The 22,116-nt window shown below is 38.9% G+C and overlaps 1 protein-coding gene across 1 annotated transcript; it reads right to left on the minus strand.

Moving 5' to 3' along the window:
* Positions 1–183: 183 nt before the first annotated feature.
* Positions 184–15,292, minus strand: slc5a5 (solute carrier family 5 member 5). The gene is made up of 17 exons (XM_074634624.1): positions 15,011–15,292; positions 13,811–14,216; positions 13,327–13,392; positions 13,054–13,105; positions 12,130–12,197; positions 10,732–10,886; positions 9,909–10,049; positions 7,150–7,279; positions 6,651–6,739; positions 5,410–5,522; positions 4,652–4,722; positions 4,385–4,471; positions 3,099–3,283; positions 2,754–2,851; positions 2,480–2,565; positions 1,428–1,520; positions 184–824 (listed from the first exon to the last, which is right to left on the minus strand). Exons 2-17 carry the CDS (start codon positions 14,156–14,158, stop codon positions 708–710), a joined length of 1,899 nt encoding a protein of 632 aa, XP_074490725.1. The 5' UTR covers positions 14,159–14,216; positions 15,011–15,292; the 3' UTR covers positions 184–707.
* Positions 15,293–22,116: the final 6,824 nt, after the last annotated feature.

Genomic DNA, 22,116 nt, shown 5'->3' on the forward strand with positions numbered 1-22,116 from the left:
AGTTGCTCAAGTAGACAAGAGTCATAAAGTCAAGTTTAGTTTATTGAATATAGCCCGGTTGTATTTAATTTCTTATGAATTTGACTTTTTATTTGTAAGAGGAAGATTGTGTCTCAAGGAGATCTCACTTTTATAGGAGTTGTACAAGAAAATACTAAAGACAGGGTCATTCCACTTTGTGTAAAAAAAAAAAGACCCTCTCTTTACTGTCCAATAAATAAGACACTTTAGGTCATGTAAAGACATGAACTTGAACATGAAACCAGAGTTGAATTAACCTACTGTTAACCCCTGTCTCATATCCATTAACACTGGTTGAGTGCAGGTGTGCATTGCTACAGATATGGAACATACCAGAATGAATGTTTTTTCGATGAAAGAGCCTTTCAGCATTACAGGAATTCAAATAACACCTGAGGGCTTTTTGATTAGAGTGTATACCTTCCTTGGCACAGTAATAAAGCCCTTTATCATCCAATCACTTTTTAAGGAATAGATTTTTTTTACGAATAGTATTTTATTTTAACTAAACATAGCTCCAAATGTGGAGCAGACTTAGAAAGTGACGACAACTTTAGGTATTACAGTAAGAGTAGAATTGAATGGGGAAAAATAGACTAGTGATAAAGATGCTTACTGCTACTGAAGAGGAAAAGTCACCATCATTAGTGTTATTTGGAATAAAAAATAGTCCAGTTGCCCAACACCTAAACTCTGAGTGGAGATTTAATATTCGCAACATCTGTTGGTTCTTTTTCATTTGTGTCTTCTTGATGCAGGTCCCTCAAAGGCACAAGCTGTGGTTTATCTGTTGCCTCGTCTCCCTGCAAAAAAAAACAAGATTCTGGTTTTAAAACAACAAGAAATAAAAACTGATTGACACTAAGGTACTCTGACACACACAGACTGGGTGCAAAATTATATTGATTTCAAAAGGACTGTTGTAGATGTGGGGTAAAGCCTTAGTTGTTGTGATGCTACATACACATCTTATCTACAATATCTGCCATAAGTTACATTTATATGAAGGCTGTCCCGATATCAGATTTTAATTACACGATTATTGTGGCCAAAAGAATTCACGATAACGATATTATCACAATATCTATAGACAATCTGAAATAAATAATGCTTTTTTTTTTGTCTCTTTGTGGCAAATCAATAACACTCAAAATACTGTACAAGTGCAGAGAGACGAAGCGAGAGTGGACAGAAATAGAAATGATTTAGGAGGCTCTGGATTATTTACACAATATTATCATATGTCTATTATTAACATGATGTAAATATTGAATTTTTTAAATATCCGGTCAATACCGGTATACTGTGACACCCATAATTCATACCATAAGTATGCTTGCAACTGTGAACTGCATAAGTGTATAAGTTCTTTTGTTAAGTCTTAATTTATTAGTTTATTTCTTTACCTGGTTATTGCTATTCAGACTCCTAGGCGGCTGCAGCGTATCCCAGCATGCATTGTGCAGAAGACAGGGAAACATTCTGGACTTTGTTCCGCTCTGAAAACAAACACAGTCAGTCACCACATCAACATTTATACATGCAGCGTCAGTCCAAACTTATCTATCAACAATAATAAAGTTGTCTTAGCAGGGATTCATTTTGTTGTGCAAGTAACGAGGAACTGTTTTGCTTATTTTCAGCTGCATACTACATGTTTACATGCTTTAATGTTCAAACAAACGCTTCATTTTTCTCATACCGGCTGTGCTGCAGCACCTCTTTTCACCCTCTGTCTGAAACGCTCTGTTTGCGCTCACAACTCCCCTCAAATAGCCCAGCCTGTCTGATTGGTCAGCTGGCCCACTCTGTTGTGATTGGTCAACCGTACCAAACTCTTCGGACTACACTCCAGCTCTACTCTAAGTGGCTTTGTTTGAGGGTGTGCCAAACTAGCTGCTAGGCAGGTTTTATGCAAATGTTTACTTGGTGACATCACCACGTTATGGAAGAAAAGGTGGGACTTCAATCAAGGCGTTTCAGGCAGTTCAGGAGCAGTGTTTCTGTGGGGGAGAGTAACTCTCTTTGGCCTGGACTTTGGACTTTGTAACTCTGCAGACCTTTTACATGCACAAAAAAAACTATATAACACACTAAAGGAAAGGGAAAAGTACAAAAGCATGATGAGCAAGATGCGTCGCGCTGGACGGGTTCATTTGCATAAAGGACTGCTCCCGCCTTTTCATTTTCAAAGAGCAATGGCCAATGAGGAAATGCCAACACTCGGCCGACCAATCGTGTAACTTCATCACTCACTCACTCAGTCACTCACTCAGTGACAGACTTTTGTATTTGTATGGCTGGCCATGCGGTCCAGCCATAAAAGATAATCTCATATTCATTCAGATGTCTGGTTTATCCTGTTCCACTATATCCTTACGTTTTTACATTCTGTAGGTACATCTACATAAGTAAAACAACAGGCACCAAAGTCACAATTTTGTGATATAATACTTACTCTGCGCTCTGATAGGACCTCTACTTTCTTTTTGTTCAGATCCCACCATAACAAACCGTCTTTAATTTGATTCCTCTTTGTTGGTCCTGTGTGTAGAGAGAAACAACAATGTAATGTAATGGAATTAATCACCACAAATAACAACAGGCCAAAAATGACAGAGTTGATGACATTGGATGTAGGTTGGCATATCTGAAATACCAGCAACTCAGTGTAGTTTATTAAAACAGAAGTTCTGTATAATGTGTCATTGTGCGTCTTTTTATCTTCTTACCTGTTGCATAGCTCACTATCAGCCCAAATAGCACGACCGAACTAGTCGCCATGGCACCAAAGTAGAGGTAGGACATGGAGTAGAAGTTAAGCAGGTCCCTAGTTTTAGAAAAGAAAGGTTTTATTGTTGTAACATGCATCTAGTTCTATGACAGGACTTAGTCTCTTTATTTACTACACTATACTACACCATATCAAACACCACATTCATAAAGGAATTAATTCATTGTATTCATTTTAGTACAAAGAAATTGCGATTATAGATGCTGATCTCCAGCTTTAACCAAACCACATGTGGCAAAAAAAACAGTTGTTTATCAGTGCAGGCCTTGTTGAACTCACTGACCCCTGGTCATCGGGGTGAAGCGGGGTGGAGATGGGGCTGCGGTTCAGGGTGATGTTGCTCGGTACACACTCGCTTGTGTAGAAGGGCAGGACACCCATTGTCTCCTCACTGGGTGGGTACAGAGTTGAACCAACAGCCAGCCACACAGAGACACAGAAGCCCACTAAGAATCCTGAGAATGCTCCCTGAAAGACCAAGTACAACTTTTAACAGAAGACGCGGGGCAGTTTGAGGCAAATAGGACACATCAGTTTCTCTTTGTCGTTGCTAGTCCTTTTAGGTCGGGTCTGTAAGCAAATGTTTACATAAAATATTTTAAGAGTTTTGTTGCAAAATGAGACCTTTTCAAATGGAAAAAAACGCCTGTCCTTATATAATGATTGTCTTTCTCTAAAAACAAACAAAAAAATTGTTTATGCTTACTCTCACAAAACTATAATACAAACATAATGCACCCAACATAAAATCACATAAATCAGTAACACCTACAACGTCAGTTAAAGCAGTCATACAATTACTTCCTGCTGTTGATAACAGAGACTGCTGAGGAAAGACTGATTTACAGAAAAGCTGCCTTGTAACGGGACAATGTAAAGATTGCCCCAACACAGGCAGTAAGACCTCCCAAAGGTGTCTCAAAGACGTGTTGAGTTAATGTTTAGAAATGCTTTTGTTTGGCTCTAGACAGTGATGTTAACAGTAAATACAGATTCAACAAGAGATATTATGGAGCATGAAAAGTGCAAAGCTTCCTTGATAGAAGCACTGTTTGGCCTTCTTATGCAATGTCCACATGACAAAAACTTGACAGAAGTGTCCATAATAAAAGTGAAGTGGTGCAGTAATAACACAAAGTGGAGGGACTAGGAATGTCAACATTAATGCGATAATAATGTGTTAACACAAAATCATTTAAACGCCACTAATTTCTTTAACGCATTACCGTAATTGATCTTTCGGAAGTTGTAGCGAGCACAGTTTTAAAGCTAGAGTGAAGATACTGGTATCATACGGGAAAACTACTAGATACTAGAAAACCTAAGGAATCCAATGATGGTCATGTTAATGCTACGAAGTTGCGCTAAATTTTGGCGAGGAAAAACTGTCATGGCCATTTTCTAAGGGGTCCCTTGACCTCTGACCTCAAGATATGTGAATGAAAATGGGTTCTGCTTTTACCCCACATAAGGATTTAAGGTATGTCCATATTTCTAATATGTTTTCCTGAATAAGATAATCAACAAATAAACTACAGTGCACAACACAGGAAAAAACAAGCCACTCACCAGCCTGTTTGTTGCTGGGACAAACATCCCCAAAATGAATACGCCCAGTAGTGGACCACTGACCACACCCATGACTGTGAACGATCCCTGAATAGAGAAGACAAAGGCAGTTCTGGGAAATCAACCAAACAACACACCACTGAGACTTTATTACAAAATACAAAATAAATATTGTACTCTCATTCAGTTCAGAACCATTGCTCATTTCCTATCATAGTCATATATGGATTAAATATCATGTGATATAGTAATGTTTAGGTATTATACCTGAAGAACTCCCCAGTCCGCGAGGGAGGAGAGAGCAGCTATGGTGATACAACCAATTCCGTACAGGAACGCTTAGAGAAAAAAAAGAGAATAAAATTCCCAAAAGTTCCAAAATACAATAACAGGAAGTGGTGTCATCCAATACTGGGTCGATGTGAAATGTAAATTGTGGTGAATGATGATAAAATATGATTTGCACTTCAAAAAGTGACAGTTGGTGAGTTTTCTGCCTTTATCATGATTGTTTTAAAAGAAAAGTGGTTTTAAAGGAACAGTGTGTAACATTTCTTGGGATGTATTAGCAGAAATGGAATATAATATTCATAAATATGTTTTCATTATTGTATAATCACATGGAACTAAGAATCATTGTGGTTTCGTTAGCCTAGAATGAGCCCTTATGGAGCGGGTCCTCTTGTTTCTACAGTTGCCCAGAACGGACAAACCAAACACTGGCTATAGAGAGTTCTGCGACATGCTTGTGAAACTGCAGGATGTGAGCCACAGAGTGCAAAACCATGGTACCGCCAACCACCCTCTGACTTTCGTTGCTCTTAAAGTAGTGTTATTATGGTAAGGATGGCCTCTGAGCGAGACGAACGGCCATCTTGGAAAGGGAGGAGTTAGCGGAGGGGTTCTCAGTTGGTTGCAATCTGCAACCACACCACGATATGCCACAAAATCCTACACACTGTACCTTTAAGAATAAACAACAACTCAATGAAGTGGTTCAGTTTTTTTGGTGAGAATCAACCTACACAGTCCTTTGGAAATGAGTATCAATTTCTTCTGGGTCATGTGGAGCAGATGAGGTCGCAGCAGATCCTCCATCGTTACTGCAGCCATTGCGTTGATACTTGTGGAGGCCGTGCTGTGAAAAAGACATGTGGTCACCAGTTAGCCCACATCATATATTAGGGCTGTCAAAGTTAACGCAATAGAAATGCGTTAACGCAAATTTTAAAATAATTTCTTTAACGCATTAACACAATCGATCTTTCGGAGGTTGGAGCTGGTATCATATGATACTAAAAAACTTAAGGATTCCATTGATACTTCCAACTATGTCATATTAACAAACGAGGCAAAATAACGCTCTAACTTGCACTAAATTTTCAAAGGGGTCCCTTGACCTCTGACCTCAATATATATGAATGAAAATGGGTTCTATGGGTACCCACGAGTCTCCCCTTTACAGATAGCCCACTTTATTACAATTATTATTTAGTTTTTTAATTTTTAATTATATCATTACAATATTTGTCATTGTTTTGTGTTGTTAATTGATTTCCAATAATAAATATATACATACATTTGCATAAAGAAAGAGTATTTGCACACTCCCATGTTGATAAAAGTATTAGAAACTTAAAAAAAAAACATTTTGAACAGATAAAAAATGTGAGATTAATTTTGATTATTTATGGACAATCATGCGATTAAATATTTTAATTGATTGACAACCCTAATATATATATTCATATATATATATGTATATATATATATATACATATATATATACATATATATATATAATTCCACTATACCTTGGTAAATGTACTTAATTATGATACTGTACCAAATACAGTGTAGAGCCAATAAGACTACTACAGCATTTTTAGTACTACCACTAGAGGCAGCCAAACTTTACACATTGTGGCTTTATGGAATTAGTTCCATGTAGTGGTAGAAGAATTGCTCATATTGGTTACAGTAGTTATTGTGGTTAAGTACAAAATTAACAATGTAAAAAAAGTATTCTATCACAAGTAAAAGTCATTCATTCAAAATCCTACTTAAAAAAGTATACTATTAGTAGAAAAATGTACTGAAATTATCAAAAGTAAAAGTGCTTGTTCAACAAGTATAGCTATCAAATAAATATAATGGAGTGAAAAGTACAATAGTTCCCTCTGAAGTATAAAGTTGCACATAATACTCATGTACCCTAGGGGGGGACCTGTCATAAGTTTAGTTTAGAGAATCCAAGATTGAATACCTCAGAGTCCCACTGTATGCACAGGCCAGGAAAAGACCTGGAAATCCAGGGTGATTTTTGAATATCTCCAACACGAAGTACGGCATGTACTTCATCAGACGAGAGAGAGAGGGAAACAGTGAAAAATTAAAATAAATTTCCAGTTGTTCTTCACTGAATAAAATAAAATAAATTTTGCAAATGAAATATTTTCTCACAGTCTTGAGTACATTTTTTAAATCCTGTTTACAATCTATAAAATATACTTCAGCTTGCAGCGCTGTTTGACCTTAAGTCACATCAAAGCACCATTGTGGTAACCAGCTAAAGTAAACATCTGATGTAAAAGTTGGCACATTATGTAGCCCAATCAAAATTCATAACTAATAAAACGATGGATGATGGATGGAGTATTTGGCAAAGACAATCTTAAAGGTACAGATGTTTCTCTTTCAACGGCTTTGAACCCGACACAGCCTCATGGATCATGGTCATGGGTCAATATGAGTGTCTTGAGTACCAGGTCAGGGGTAGAAATCCTCCCAGACTGCAGTGGATCACAGTTGACGTAATAAGCGAACATGACGATGCCGCAAGTTGCTGCACTTCCAACAACGAGACACAGACCCACTTGGTTCACAAACAATGCCCTGCAATCAAAAGCAAACATCATTAATGACCCAGGTTTATCGTTGGACTTCTGCATTTCCACTATTTAATCACTTGTGTGGGAAAGATACAACCACTATATATGATGATAGTTCTGTTATTGCACGATCTACAATTTCAAGCACTTTGGTGAACCTGAAGGGCTGTTGTATCTTTTTAATGTAATTTATGAGAAATTAGATGCTTATTGATGCCTTGCTTGCAAATTAAAGGCTTGACTATCAACATAACGTGACATCAAATGTATGATATCTATTTGCAGAGCAGCAATATCTGATAATATAAAATGTCTATTGAGTATAACCCTTGCCTGAACTTCCTGACAAGGAACAAAACTATTAAATTTCACTTTGTGTCCTCTGAAGGCAATTTTCACCTGCAGCTAATTGGCTAGTCTTTTCACCTTCAGGAAATTTTTATGTCAACCTAAAACAAATAACATGCTGATATGTAGGCGCCTGTATAAATAATTTCACTTTGCTCTGCAACATTGGCTGTTAAAGTCCCACCTTCTATCCAAACACAATGCTGAGGAGAATAAAACGTTTCTGTATGCTGTATGATGTAAGCCTGTACCTTGGTGGATGTATTAACGTCTTTGTTTCCAAACAACCGGCTATCGGCCAGTAGCTAGTAGTGCTAGTAGCATGACAGCGACAGAATTTAATGTAGTTGTCGGCTATTTACTAACACGCAGGGCAAAAGCACAGGAAACAACCTCTTATACATCTATGGTCAGTGGTTTATTGTACATCGATTTTCGAGGTCCTTGACATGAAAAAGATTGAGATTGCTCTCAAAATCTGTGTGCTGGATTTTTCTAACTTCCATTTATGTCCATCGCTCACTTAATTCCCTTCTGGGAAGCGTGCCGGGCAAAAAAGTTAAATAAATAAATGAGTAATTAAGTAAATAGTTATAATAGTATGCATATTTATAATATTTTTATTGTTCAAGACAGTCCATTTCGGTAGAGACATTAACAATGATGACAATAGAATAAAAATAATTTAGTTTTACTTTTGTACGGCACTTTGCAGACAGACGTTTAACTGGCGTCATTATGGTAGTCGACTTGATTACAGTCCAAAAGGAGGCAGAGGCGTAGCTTCTTAGCAATATATGTTCTTTGAACCTACTCAGGCACAGTGGTGGTGCTAAATGAGCTAAATGCTAACATCAGTCATACTAACATACGCACCATCTAACTTTAGCTTGCTTCCATGCTAACATTTGCTAATTTGTGCCAAACACAAAGTACAGCTGAGGCAGATGGAAATAAAAAGCACTTCCGGTTCCTTCGTCTGGAAGTCAGTGTTTTTTTTAATGGCTTTTTTAGCGGGGCAGTTAAGTATAACAATTGTGCATTTTGTGATAAAAGCAGCAAATTTGGCACAGACATAGGTGTATGCTTTGAAAAGATATAGATAACAGGGCTCTGCAAATCTGGCACAACGTAGCCTTAATCAGTGGCTATTCTCCTGTGAGTAGTGACCCATACGGGAATTAGCTGCGTGTCTGTTATATGTTTTCATAATGGTAGCCCTGTGTGCCCTCAGCTGAGTTTATATTAGGTAACAAAGAGACCTCTTAAAGGTTCTGTGTAATACTAAATATCATTGAGAGACAATGATATTTACTGTAAATAAATCTGATTCTCCGTGAAGACTGTCTCTGTTGGTTTGTGCTGCATTTTGAACAGGTTTTGTTTAGCTACAAATGAACTAATTTAATCCAGTTTTCTTCTAACTTTTCAACCTCACCTGTCTGAATATACACGGGCTGTTATGAAGGCTGGTTTTATCCATCTTGCTTTTGTTTAGAACTAAAAGCTGTAACTTTCTTTTTACAGAGATTACAGACGACCGGCACATTTATAGATGGATTTTTCGTCTGTGTCAAATAGTGTTGTGTTGCACACAATGTCAAGTTATTTTTTCAGATATGTGCAGTTTCCCCACTTGAAAGAGATTGATACATCTACCTGAAGATTTCTAGCTGGAATCCACTCAATGACAAACAGCTTTTTCTTTTTTTCCTCCTTTATTTTGTAGGTTGAGTTGATAGTTTAGTTACATTGCGCCAAGTAGGCGCTAAATATTCCTAATCCCTGCAGAAAACTGATTTTATGACAAAAAGGTGAACCAGAAGATTCTCCATTGACATACTGTAAACGTGAAGGCCTAACTAAGGCTATAGGAAGCCCAAGATTACAGGATGTTAAGTTTCTGCATTGTAAAAAAAGTGAGTTTCTTGAATTGACTTTTGAAAAAGAGAGCCAGTTATTTTTTAAACGGCATTTTTTGAAGATATCAATTTGTTATGGTTTTATTGAGAAAATATTAAAACTGATAAAAGTTTTTTGGGGGGCTGTGCTTGCTGGATTGATTAGTGTCTTGGCTTGTTGTGCAGTGATTATTTCACTTGTCTTGACACCAGCTTTAAAATTTGTCTTTAGAAACCTGTAGGTGACTTCACAGATGCTAGACTACATTGTTGTTTTTCTATAATTCATAAACTCAACCTAAATTCAATTCATGATAACATTTAAGTTGCTGTTCTAAACACCTGATAGATCATTATGTGAATAAAAAACAGGTCTCCACTCACAACTGGGCATCTTTTTCTGTTCTGCAGGAGACATAGCGCTGGACTTGAGCTTGGTTTACCCCGTACATGGACAGCCAAACCAATGAACCTCCAACAGACAGGCTCCAGAAGGTATAGCGCTGCCGCGGGTCAACACCAAAACTGGTGGAAAATAGTATTGAACAAATCAGTGACACACCAATCTTTACAGCCTCTTTCCACTATAACACATTTAAGTTCATGTACAGTTTGACTAAACAATCTTAAATCCAGGTCCACTTACTGTACCTTTTTCCAGAGCTTAAGACAGTATCTCATGGATGAAGAGACTTTCTTTGAACAGAGACGCAAGTTACAATTTCTCCTCACATAAAACCACCTGATATTTATTTTCTCAGTTGTCATCACGGGACCTAAATATGGGACTTGAGTGTTGTGATGACAACTGAGCAAACTCTGTCCACCAAGAATACTGTGAGATGTGGTTGAAAGCTCAAGAAAACCTGGTAAATGGACTTTGAGTTAAGATAGCTTTTGTCAAACTTCTGTTTCCCATGTCAAGAATGAGCATTTGTGCTTAACTTAAATATATATATATATATATATATATAGATAGATAGATAGATAGATAGATAGAGATATAGATATATATATATAGATATAGATAGATATATATAGATATAGAAGTAGCAGCTTGAAATAATCTTAAATTGTGATGCATCATCATCATCAAAAGGTACTTGATGCGACTGCCAGGGCTATATAGTGCTCACACAGTAATGTGGGATTATCCAGACATTTATGTGTTGAAATAGAGGGGGAAGAAAATTAACAGTGTTTTTACTCATCAAAATTAATGCGTGATCCATTGTTGGCAATCTCCAGCACCACTGCAGGACCACCAACCAGAACTGTGCCGTGGATGAAAATGGCCATGAAGCCGGCCAACATGACAATAATCTGGAACACATCAGTCCAGATCACAGCTTTCATGCCACCCTGTTACACACAGATGATGGAAGAGACAGAGATGAAAACAAACAGCGACACCTGAGAATTTTACAAAAAACAAATTAAGGGCGAGATGTATTCTTCACTTATGCTGCTCTACTAGTTTCAGTGTCTACATAGTTCTGGTGTTCAGAACTTGAGAGAGACGTTCAAACACCGCCTACTTTTTCACCTTCACCAAATTGAAGCAGGAATGCTAGCCGTATTATTTGTGGAAAGTACCAAAAATTGTCCGACTTGGAAGGGAGTTTGAGACACCGTTCAACAATCCAACAAACTTTGGATGAAGCATATTGACGTTCTTTCTCACAACCTACTCTAGGAAACTGAAAGTAAAACTTTAGTCGCAGTAGAAGAACCCTGGGTAGTCCTGAGATGGGCCAAGTCATTGACTGTATATAAAAAGTGGATGTAGTCACCGTGACGTCACCCATTAGTTTGTGGACCTCAGTTTTGAAGCCTTGAGTTTGGCATTTTGGCCGTCGCCATCTTGGTTATTTGCAACCAGAAGTGACACAAGAGGGTGGAGCTAAGTACAACCAAACGCTGAACAAGACATTGGCTTAAAATGGTTATAATTAACTTTCAAGAACTGGACACACACAATGAAAGGGTTAACGTTGTAAGACGAAAACACAGACAACTCCCAGACCGGACAACGCTGTGGTAGCAACCTGTCAATCACAAGCCATGCCCTAAAGCATACCCTGCTTTATTGCTCATTTTAGTCTAAATGGGACCATAATTTACTGGAAACTAGCGATTGAGACCATAAACTCATGTTTATAATGTTTACTGAGGTAATAAATCAAGTGAGAAGTAGGCTCGTTTTCTCATAGACTTCTATACAATCAGACTTCTTTTTGCAACCAGATGAGTCGCCCCCTGCTGGCTATTAGAGAGAATGCAAGTTTAAGGCACTTCTCCATTGGCTTCACTTCTCAGACCCGGAGGTTGTCCACAGGGTCAAGCAAAACTGCCTCGTCTAACAGCGGCATTGCAAGGAGGACACAGGAACAATGACATACCATACATGCACTGCTAAATCTTCAATGGCTGAGGTGACAAAATCACTAGCAAATGTGTTGCCTATTTTAAAAAGATAGGACATCTGCCAATAGGCATTTCTGGATGCACATTTAAATCTTGACAGAAACCCGTCCTCTCTGTTTAAGAGCGCCTCCCCTAAATGCCATGCTGTTTTGGTGAAATGGAAAAAAAATATTCATACCAGTGTGGTGTACAGGGTGCAAATGATCCCAGTAGAAAACAGAGACACCCACATATTGAGTCCAGTAGCTGAAAAAAAACACAGTGTTAATGTGTTAATATTGAATATTCTTTTAATTTACCATCTCATTCTTAAACTATAGAAACTGACTAGTCATTAATAGTGTTTAAAGAGCATTCGTCAACCTCTGATGACTCTGAATGGTTTTGATTATGTATTTCAAAATGTGTGTATAAAACATTGTCCTCCCTGCAGCAGTGTTTTGAAAACAGTTATAAAAATGTCGTAATCCAATATGCTCAACATGTTTGCTAACAAGCACACCAGAGTTTAGTTTTAGTTTTGCTACTTTGGGTTTGGATACTGTCAGCAAGGTCATTATGAAGTCACAAAGAAGGGTGTGATTTTTTTTTTGTATGCAGACACATCAAATCTATCAAAACACAAGTATTGGCATCAAAATATACTTAGAGTTCTAAAAGTACCCGTTATGAAGAATGGCCCATTTCAGAATAATGTATATTATATCCCTGGATTATAATTAATGATGCATCAATGTGTAAGTGTCACTAATGTTGCAGCTGGTAAAAATGGAGCTAATTTAAATTTCCTGTAGCTTAATCCATAAATATACATCACAATCTGATATTTTATTATAATTTGTTTTAATAATCTGACCTTGCATCCAAAATGTAGTGGATCTGTTACCACAGGTTTACCTCGCCAGGTCTTAGTGTTGGGTGTAAAAATGCAGGAAATCTCTGACTCGAAATACACTTACAAATGTGATAAAGTTGTTAATTCATGGAAAAAAATTGAGAAAGACGGGCTATCAAAGAATTGTCGGAATTATTATTGAATGCCACATTAATGAAAACATCCCATTAATGCATACAGACAGGGGCATCAGGTGGTCTCTCTTACCTTGGTTGAGGATCAAGGCAGGTGCATAGATGACAATCCCTGTGTAAAGCAGCTGGGGAAAAGACACACAAGGACATCAGCAAACACAGTGACACGTTTTGTGAGTTTTACAACGTGGTTTGTGCAAATGAAAGAACACGCACACCAGGAGTTAAACTCAATGTGCAAACTGGGTCTGAGCCAAATAAAATACTGTATTTGCACGAGAGCTGCTCGGAAAACACTGAATACAACTTTGAGTTACATCAGAGAACACAGTGATGTGTGTCTTACCGTCGCCACCAGAAACTGGATGCTCCCCAACAGCTGCATCCCTCTGCCAAATCTCATCTTCAGATACTGTGGCCAGCAGACGGCTGGAGTTACAACACGGCAGAATATCTCCACACACATCCCTCATCCTTCCTCACCTCTTATATTCATCCCACACATCAGACCCACAGGTGCAATTCAACATTGTGACAGAGAAATCCTGACCGTCTTTCTACACTGATTGGTTAGAAACACTCTTACTTTGGGTATTTTAATGCTTACTTATTTTTGTTTAAACCCTCAAACTAAACCCATCTCTCTTACACTATTCTCCTGAGAAGTCTGATTTTTATATAAATTAGTTTGGTCCAGAAATCTACAATCAATACCATCGAAAACAAACGATTTCTAAACAAATACAAATTTAAATCTTTAGATCTTTGTTAACATTATGCTCCTGTATTCATGACAATAACCGGGGTAATAACTGGAATCTCATTACGACCTGATTGGTGCTGGTGATGCCCAGTCGGTAGAAAACTGGCAGGAAGAGGTACGCTGTCAGCAGGGAGTTGATGCTTTGTCCGAGGCACATGTAGAGGAATTTAAAGCCATAGCGGGAAACCTCGGCAGGAACACCCAGAACCTGGACTGCTGACATAAAACTGGCACAGAGTGACATCCCAACAGGCACTGCCGGCATGCTCCGACCCCCAGTGAAGAAGTCATCAGCAGTGGCGTCCCCTGGCCTCTTCTTCAGGGCCTGGAAGAGTCCGATGGCCATAGAGACCAACAACATGGCAGCAAAGACTAAGTAGTCGGCCAGAACGAAGCTTACAGACTGCTCTTCCATTATTTTAATTTTGATTCCCTCTGCCTTGTAGTTCGGTGGATCCAGATCTTTAGTTAGTCTGTGAATTAGAGTAGTAGTAGAGTACAACGACTGATGGAGAGACAAGGCACATGCAGTATGTAATATATTCTTGTCGATAACTGTAGGATTGATAATGTGATAACTTACCACAGTAGCATGCATCTTCCACATGACAGTAAGTGGTAAAAAGCAAAAGTGGGGTATGACTGGATGTAACAATTTCTAATATTTCTGGTGATTTTACTACTTCACAGTGTAAAATCATTACATTTCAAATAGTTATTTAATGTAATTTCCCCAGAGACAAAGACTCAGATTTAGTTGTAGTGTCTGTGTTTTTGGCTCAGGAGATAGCAGAGGTCATTCACTAGGTCATTCAGGCCGGCACCTTGCATTGCAACTCACTGCCATCGGTGTCTGAGTGTGAATGAGAGGCAAATTGCTATATAGATGTAGACAATTTACAATTTCTGCACCAAAAGTGGGATATTAATACTCAATATATTTTAGTATTCAAGTATAAATACAGGTTGTATTTAACTGAGGAAAAAAGGTATTTAAGTATGCTCCTACCACAATATCCTTTCAATTAAGTAAAACGTGAGTTTTAGAAGGTACATTATGGTGAATCATCTGTATTTGAATAACCTCCATAATTGTGTCTGATTCAGAGTTGATTGTATTGGAGTACTCTATAGCTAAAATGTGGTCAGTTACACATCAGGTTCATACAGTTTTAAGAGTAAATAAGTAAGACAGTGTCAACACTCGAAGATAAATGTGCATTTTCTTTCTAATCAGAAAGTTGAATTAAAATGTCAAAAGACTCACCACTGGTGCTCCATTCAGTCCTGTTGCTTCCACTCAAAGAGGAATGTGCTGACTTTCTTCTTCACTTCTCAGCAGCTGCTTTGCCTCCAAGCAACTTCTTTCCCGTAGTGTGCGCGTGCGTGAGGCGCGCCAACACACACACACCATACGCACAAGTACCCTTGTAGTCTCCACCCTAAAAGCCACTCAGGTGTGTATGGTTGGAGGGCCAGGTAGGTTGCGCAGTCGGATGTTTGGGGACCTGCTGGAGAATGAAATGCTTTCTGCAGCGCATTATCTATGTGTGTGTGTGTGTGTGCAACATGCCGCAGCGTGTGTGTGTGTATGTGTGTGTGTTTAAGATAACATGTTTCCTTTTGTGTGTGTGTGTTTATAAGATGGAGAGATAGAAAAAGAGGTGGAGAAGAGAAGGAAATTATTCTTTAATATTATTATGTCTGTAAAAATCAAGTCTATAGTCTTACCATGCAGTACACTAGTCGTCCTTACTGTATTAATCAGTTGATGAATTAAAAATCAATAATTGTTTAGTCTACAAGATGTCTGAAAAATAATTGAAAATCTCTACCATAAATTTCCCATTTTCCAACATTAAATGTTTTGTTTTGTCTGACTAACAAAAAGATGTTCAGTTTACTAACATAGAAAACTAAGAACTCATGAAGCTGGAAACAGAAATCACTAAATGTTTTGCTTTAAAAAAAGACAAAGTGAGTTGCTCACCTTAAAGAAAATTCAAACACAAGCCAAAAGCCCAATGGAAACAATGCAAATACAACTTCACTTTAAAGAAACTGCAGGAATACTCAAAAGTAGAGAAAATCAAGATTACAGGAACTCCCCAACATATTAAAGGAAAATCTTTTAATTTACAAACTATTGCCTATTTCTCTGATTTGATCTCAAATCCCAAGGAAAGTCCTCATGTTTCATTTTCAGCAGTTGACGGCTTACTGAATCCTCACCCATTTATGGATCCTGATCTTTAATCATTATCTGAATGTAATGCCTTTGCTATCAGAGATAAAATCAGATATATTACCTCTCCATCCACTGGCACCTTGTTCTGTTTTGATGTTGTTGATGCTGATTTGCTCAACAGAGCAGTTATTACTTTATCCGATATCTATATCTTAAGTCTGCTACTCGTACCCTTGACCCCATGCCTAGCAGCTTTCTGAAGATGGTCTTTGACTGCTTGTCAGCAGAGCTATTGCACATTATCAACCTCTCTCTTTACATTGACTGTTTTCCAGTGGCAACATGAATACTTTAGTCAAATTTATTAGTAATACTTTCCAACTGGATTATCTTCAGCAATCAGACGTTTGATTCATTTTAATCTGGCTTCTGGTCAAACATAGCACAGTTTGATCTCTCCTCCAACCGGTGAATGATATCAGAATAGATTTAGAAACCATGTTAATATCGATTCGCTTCTTGATTTCAGTGCTGCCTTTGATGCAGTCAGTCACAATTTCTTTATAGAAAGGTTAGAAACATGGGTTGTGCTCTCTGGCACAGTTCTACGGGGTTTAAGTCTTATCCAACAAGTTTGGGCCCCATTATTTTCCATCTGTAGTGGACAACCTCCGGGTCTGAAAAGTGTAGCCAATGCTGAAGTGCCTTAAACTTGCATTATTTCTAATGGTCAGCAGGTCTATGGCAGGTCCTCTGGTTTAAAAAACAAGTCAGATTGTATAGAAGTCTATGAGAAAATGACCCTACTTCTCACTTGATTTATTACCTCAGTAAACATTGTAAACATTATGGTCTCAATCTCTGTAATGCATGTTTATTTAGTAAATTATGGCCCCATTTAGAGTCAACAGACCAGAACAGACCATCGTGAGGGGCTTTAGGGAGTGGCTACCTTGTGATTGACAGGTCGCTTCCACGGCGTTATCCGGTCTGAGAGTTGTCCTTGTTTTCGTCTTACAACTTTAACCCTTTCACAGTGTGTTTTCAGTTCATGAAAGTTAATTGTAACATTTTGGTCGCCTAAAAATGTCTTATTCAGCGTTCAGTTGTACTTAGCTCCACCCTCTCGTGTCACTTCTGGTTGCAAATAAACAAGGTGGCGACGGCCAAAAACCAAGATGACAGCGGCCAAAATGCCGAACTCGAGGCTTCAAAACGGCAGTCACAAGGGTCACAATGAAGTATAATACACAATGAAATATACACAAAGATGTGTATATACTGTATTTATTGGTTATTGCACTGTCCGTATTACACAAAAATAAATCTCTGTTAATGCATTAACCCTGAAGTGTTCTTCATAAAGACCTGAAACACAAAGAAATAGTCTGGCACATAACCGATTGTAAAACGGCGGGTATTGCTGTGTCACTGTCCACACCCATCATGACACGATACAATGGACAGCGCAAGAAGTTACACTACGATATCAGATAAGGAAAATCACAAAACGGAAATAAAGTAATGTAAAGTCCATAAAAACACTATAAAAGTATATTTCTTGGAAATAAATAATGTTAGAGCCATTTGTTCAGTAGAAATATCTGTGGTTAATTTACATTTTGTTTTATTTGCTTGAGATAAATAACTGTAGTTTCACTGCAGTGTGCTCAATAAGGACCAATTGTGACTGCAGCCAGTCCTGTATTCTGATTGGGCGAAAGCTAAATTGTGCTGCATGTGCTCGTTAAACGATTCAGTTGAAGCCATGGAGCCTGGAGAGCACACTAGTCTTTGACCGTGCTTAATATATCGTGCTTAATATTACTGTTCTTACCTTTTTACTGCTTACGTTTTTGATATTTTGTTACCATTTTTGTATTTGAAGACTAAAGAAAGATTTTCAGTAAACGGTTGAAATGAAGAACATGGACTACGGAGTTTTATTGAAACACGCGTCAACTACATGCTTGGACTCTATAGCTTAAGTGGGCATCTAAAGAAATAGACGGAGCCACACTTACAATAGTCAAAGACTATGCTCGTTAAGGAAACGAAGCATATGGATGGACCTTGTAAAGAGACGTGGATTATGGACATAATTCTTCACGTAACAAGGATATAAGAGCCACGTTGATTTTCATCGCTGTGCACCAAAGGAAAGTGAGTACATGAAGATTTCAGCCACAATGTCCTTACATTCTGGAGCCATGTTCAATTAAGCCTCAAACCGTTTTGCAACTAAGCTGCAGTGGTCATTCTTTGAAGTGCACATGTTAAAACTCTTGAAAACGTCTGTGGACATATTATAGAAGAGTGAGAAGCTGTCGCTTTGAAGAAAACAAGACAGTTTGTGTGCATTAAACCTTGGCAAGATTGACGCAGTAAATAATGGAAGTTGCAGAAAACGGCCAGAAGAGGGAGCCAAAGTCCACGGCAAAGGCCATGGAAGAAAAACTGAACAGGCTTAAGAATGAAAGAAAAGGCAAGCTGGCTCATCTCACTCGTAAAAGGAGGGAGATTGAAACCCTTAAGAAAGATAAAGTTAATGCTGAAATAATTAAAGATGAAGCATTATTTATCTTTTGGAAGTTCTTTAGAGAATTTAAAGAGCTTAATGCAGAAATATGAACTCTTCTAGAAGATGGAGATAAAGAAGAGGAGCAGTGTAACTGGTACATGCCCAAATGTGTGGACTTTGAGAACTTTGTTAAGGAAACAGAGGACTGGATTGAAAAGATTAAGAGACATCCTGAAGAAGAGAATGATGATGGCAATAAATATGAGGATGATGATGACATAAAGCCAAGTGATAGCATCTCAGAGGTCATCAGTCGCACATCCAAGAGAAGCTCTGCGCTTAGCCATGCATCACAAGCATCCAGTGCAAGTTCTGCTCGTTTGAAGCTGCAGGCAGAGCGGGAAGAACTGTTAGCACGTGCTGCCTTTCTTAAGAAACGTCAAGACATTGAGATGGAAGAAACACGCTTAAAGGCGCGCAAAGAGCAAGTGGAGCTAGATGCCAAGATTGCTGCATCAGACGCCAAGATAAAGGTGTATGCAGATTATGAAGATGGTCAAGATGGCATGAATGAATATTACGAGTCAAAAAGCAAGTACAAAGTGGGTTTAAAGGACATGTATGTTAAAGATGAAGATGGTGAGACACAAGTGAGTTTCCCAGCACCTGTAGGCCCAAAGCACCCAGCTCAGACTGCTAATGTTCATCACAGAGCTTCGCCTTATAAAGCAGCCAGGTCAGCAGTACCTCCCCCTCAGAGAGCAGCTAGTTCAGTAGTACCTCCAGACCCCTCACAGCAAGCAGGTTCCTCTGATGGCATCTCCAAAATAATGCAGCGCCAAAATGAGATAACAGAAATGCTAGTCAAGCAGCAAAACATGTCACAACTCCCACAGAGAGAGGTTCCAACTTTCTCAGGAGATCCACTTAGCTACCGTTCGTTTATAAGGGCATTCGAACAGACTATTGAGAACAAGACTGCTACTGCACAAGATAGGTTGTTCTACCTGCAGCAGTTCACAAGTGGAGAACCTCTTAACCTTGTTCGTAGTTGTGAACACATGTGGCCAGATGAAGGTTACAGAGAAGCTAGGAGGCTCCTTCAACAACAGTATGGAGATGAGCTGCGAATCGCCACAGCCTTGACGAATAAAGCTCTTGAATGGCCTCAGATAAAATCAGAAGACAGGAAAGCATTAAATGCATATGCTTTGTTCCTCATAGGATGTCGAAACACTATGAGCGACGTGGATTACATGGATGAGATGGACAACCCTAGCAATATGAAGACTGTCATCTCAAAACTCCCCTTCAAACTAAAAGAACGGTGGAGAAATCGAGCATATGAAATCCAAACAAAAACAGGAAGAAGAGCCAGATTTTCCGACCTGGTGGATTTCATCAACTGGCAAGCAAAGGTCAGCAACGACCCACTTTTTGGAGATATTTTGGATGTCAGCGTAGAAGGAAAGGGGAAGCCTAACATAAACATTAAGAAAATTAACCCCAAGAGCATCAGTTTTGCTACATGTGTCTCTCCGGCTGGAAGACACAGTGGTGTTCAACAACCACAAGAGAAGAAGTATGGTTCAGCCAAACTATCTGAGGTTTTCCAAAAACCCTGCATGTACTGTCATAAAAGCCACACCTTGGAGTTTTGTGAGAAGATAAAAGAACAGACTCCCAAAGACAGAATCAAATTCTTAACATCACAAGGACTCTGTTTTGGATGCCTCACACCAGGTCACATGAGTAAATATTGTCGTAAGAGAATGCAATGCCAGGAGTGTTCAGGAAAACACCCAAGCATTTTGCATGTTGTGAAGGAATTCCCAGTTCTGTCCGAAAAGGATGAAAATAGGAATACAGAAACCACTAACGAGGTCACAAGCGCCTTCGTAGGAACAGAACACGAAAGCAGCAGAGACACTGGGGCAGGTAATGGAGAAAATATCCTCTCCATAGTACCAGTGAAAATAAAGTCCAAAAGAAGTGATAAGGTGATCCAGGTCTATGCGTTTTTAGACCAAGGAAGCACAGCAACCTTCTGTACCGATGAGGTCATGCAGCAGCTTAACCTCCGAGGAAGGAAAGCGGAACTCTTACTCACTACTATGGGATCAGAAAAGAAGGTGAGCACTCATGTTCTGTCAGATCTGGAAGTATGCAGCCTGGAAGGGAAGAATTACATAGACCTTCCGCAGGCGTTCACTCAACCAAGTATACCAGTGAAAAAAGACAACATTCCTCTCCAGAAAGACGTAGATCGATGGTCTTATTTGCATGAAGTTCGCATCTCGCATATCGAAGCAGAAGTCGGCTTGCTTATTGGTACCGATGCCTTTAAAGCTATGGAGCCCCAGCAGATAATAAACAGCAGATGTGATGGGCCGTATGCAGTGAAGACTCCTCTTGGATGGGTCATCAACGGTCCACTCAGAGGCACACCTACAGCCAACCTAGAAATGGTGAGTCACTCAGTCAATCGCATTTCAGTATCCAATGTGGAAAACCTGTTGACTCAGCTGTACAATGCAGACTTCCCAGAAAGAGGATACGATGATAAGACTGAGATGTCACAGGAGGACCGTCAGTTCCTTGACTCAGTGAAGGGATCAACACAGCTAGTTGATGGTCACTACTGCATCGGACTACCACTGAAAGACGAAGACTTAAAAATGCCTGACAACAGATCTCTAGCTGAGCAGCGCCTTACAAGCCTCAAAAGGAAGCTTCACATGAATCCTGACTTCCATAAGGAGTACAATGTGTTTATGAAAGATCTGCTGAAAAAAGGATATGCCACAAGAATACCTGAAGAGCAGCTAGACAGCAATGGTGGTAGAGGATGGTTTATTCACCACCACGGAGTATACCATTCCAAAAAGAAGAAATTAAGAGTTGTTTTCGACTGTACGGCATCGTATCGAGGAGTATCACTGAACAATCAACTCCTCCAAGAACCCAAACCATTTACTACTGATGAGGACACAGCCAAACATCCCCCCAGGTGTCTTTTCAAAGGACGACATATATGTTCGTCGCCGCTGGAGACAAATTCAGTATATGGCGGACCTATTCTGGCGCAGATGGACTCAGGAGTATCTGCCTCTCCTGCAGGAAAGACAAAAATGGAGCACAACAAGAAGGAATTTCAACCTTGGAGACGTTGTTCTCATCGTAGACTCCTCCGCTCCACGAAACTCTTGGCTACTGGGAAAAATTGTCAAGATAATGCCCGACTCGAAAGGAACATTCCGCAGTGTCTGTGTTCAGACGAAGACAAGCACATTGGAGAGACCCATAACTAAGATATGCCTCTTGGAGGAGGCATTGTGAAGATCAAAAGAGACGGAATAAGTTAAATACATTTATCTGTTAGGTTAAATCAAATATGTATCTTTAAAACCTGAAAAAAGGATTTATAGTTTGTTGTATAAGTATTAGTATTAGTATTGTATAAGTGGAAAATGTCTCTAAGCATTTATGTTTGATAATTGATATGCTAACAGCCTAGTCAATTAGGGGCAGGTTATGTTAGAGCCATTTGTTCAGTAGAAATATCTGTGGTTAATTTACATTTTGTTTTATTTGCTTGAGATAAATAACTCTGTAGTTTCACTGCAGTGTGCTCAATAAGGACCAATTGTGACTGCAGCCAGTC

This window comes from Sebastes fasciatus, chromosome 5 (assembly GCF_043250625.1).
Source record: "Sebastes fasciatus isolate fSebFas1 chromosome 5, fSebFas1.pri, whole genome shotgun sequence".
Lineage (NCBI taxonomy): Eukaryota > Metazoa > Chordata > Actinopteri > Perciformes > Sebastidae > Sebastes > Sebastes fasciatus.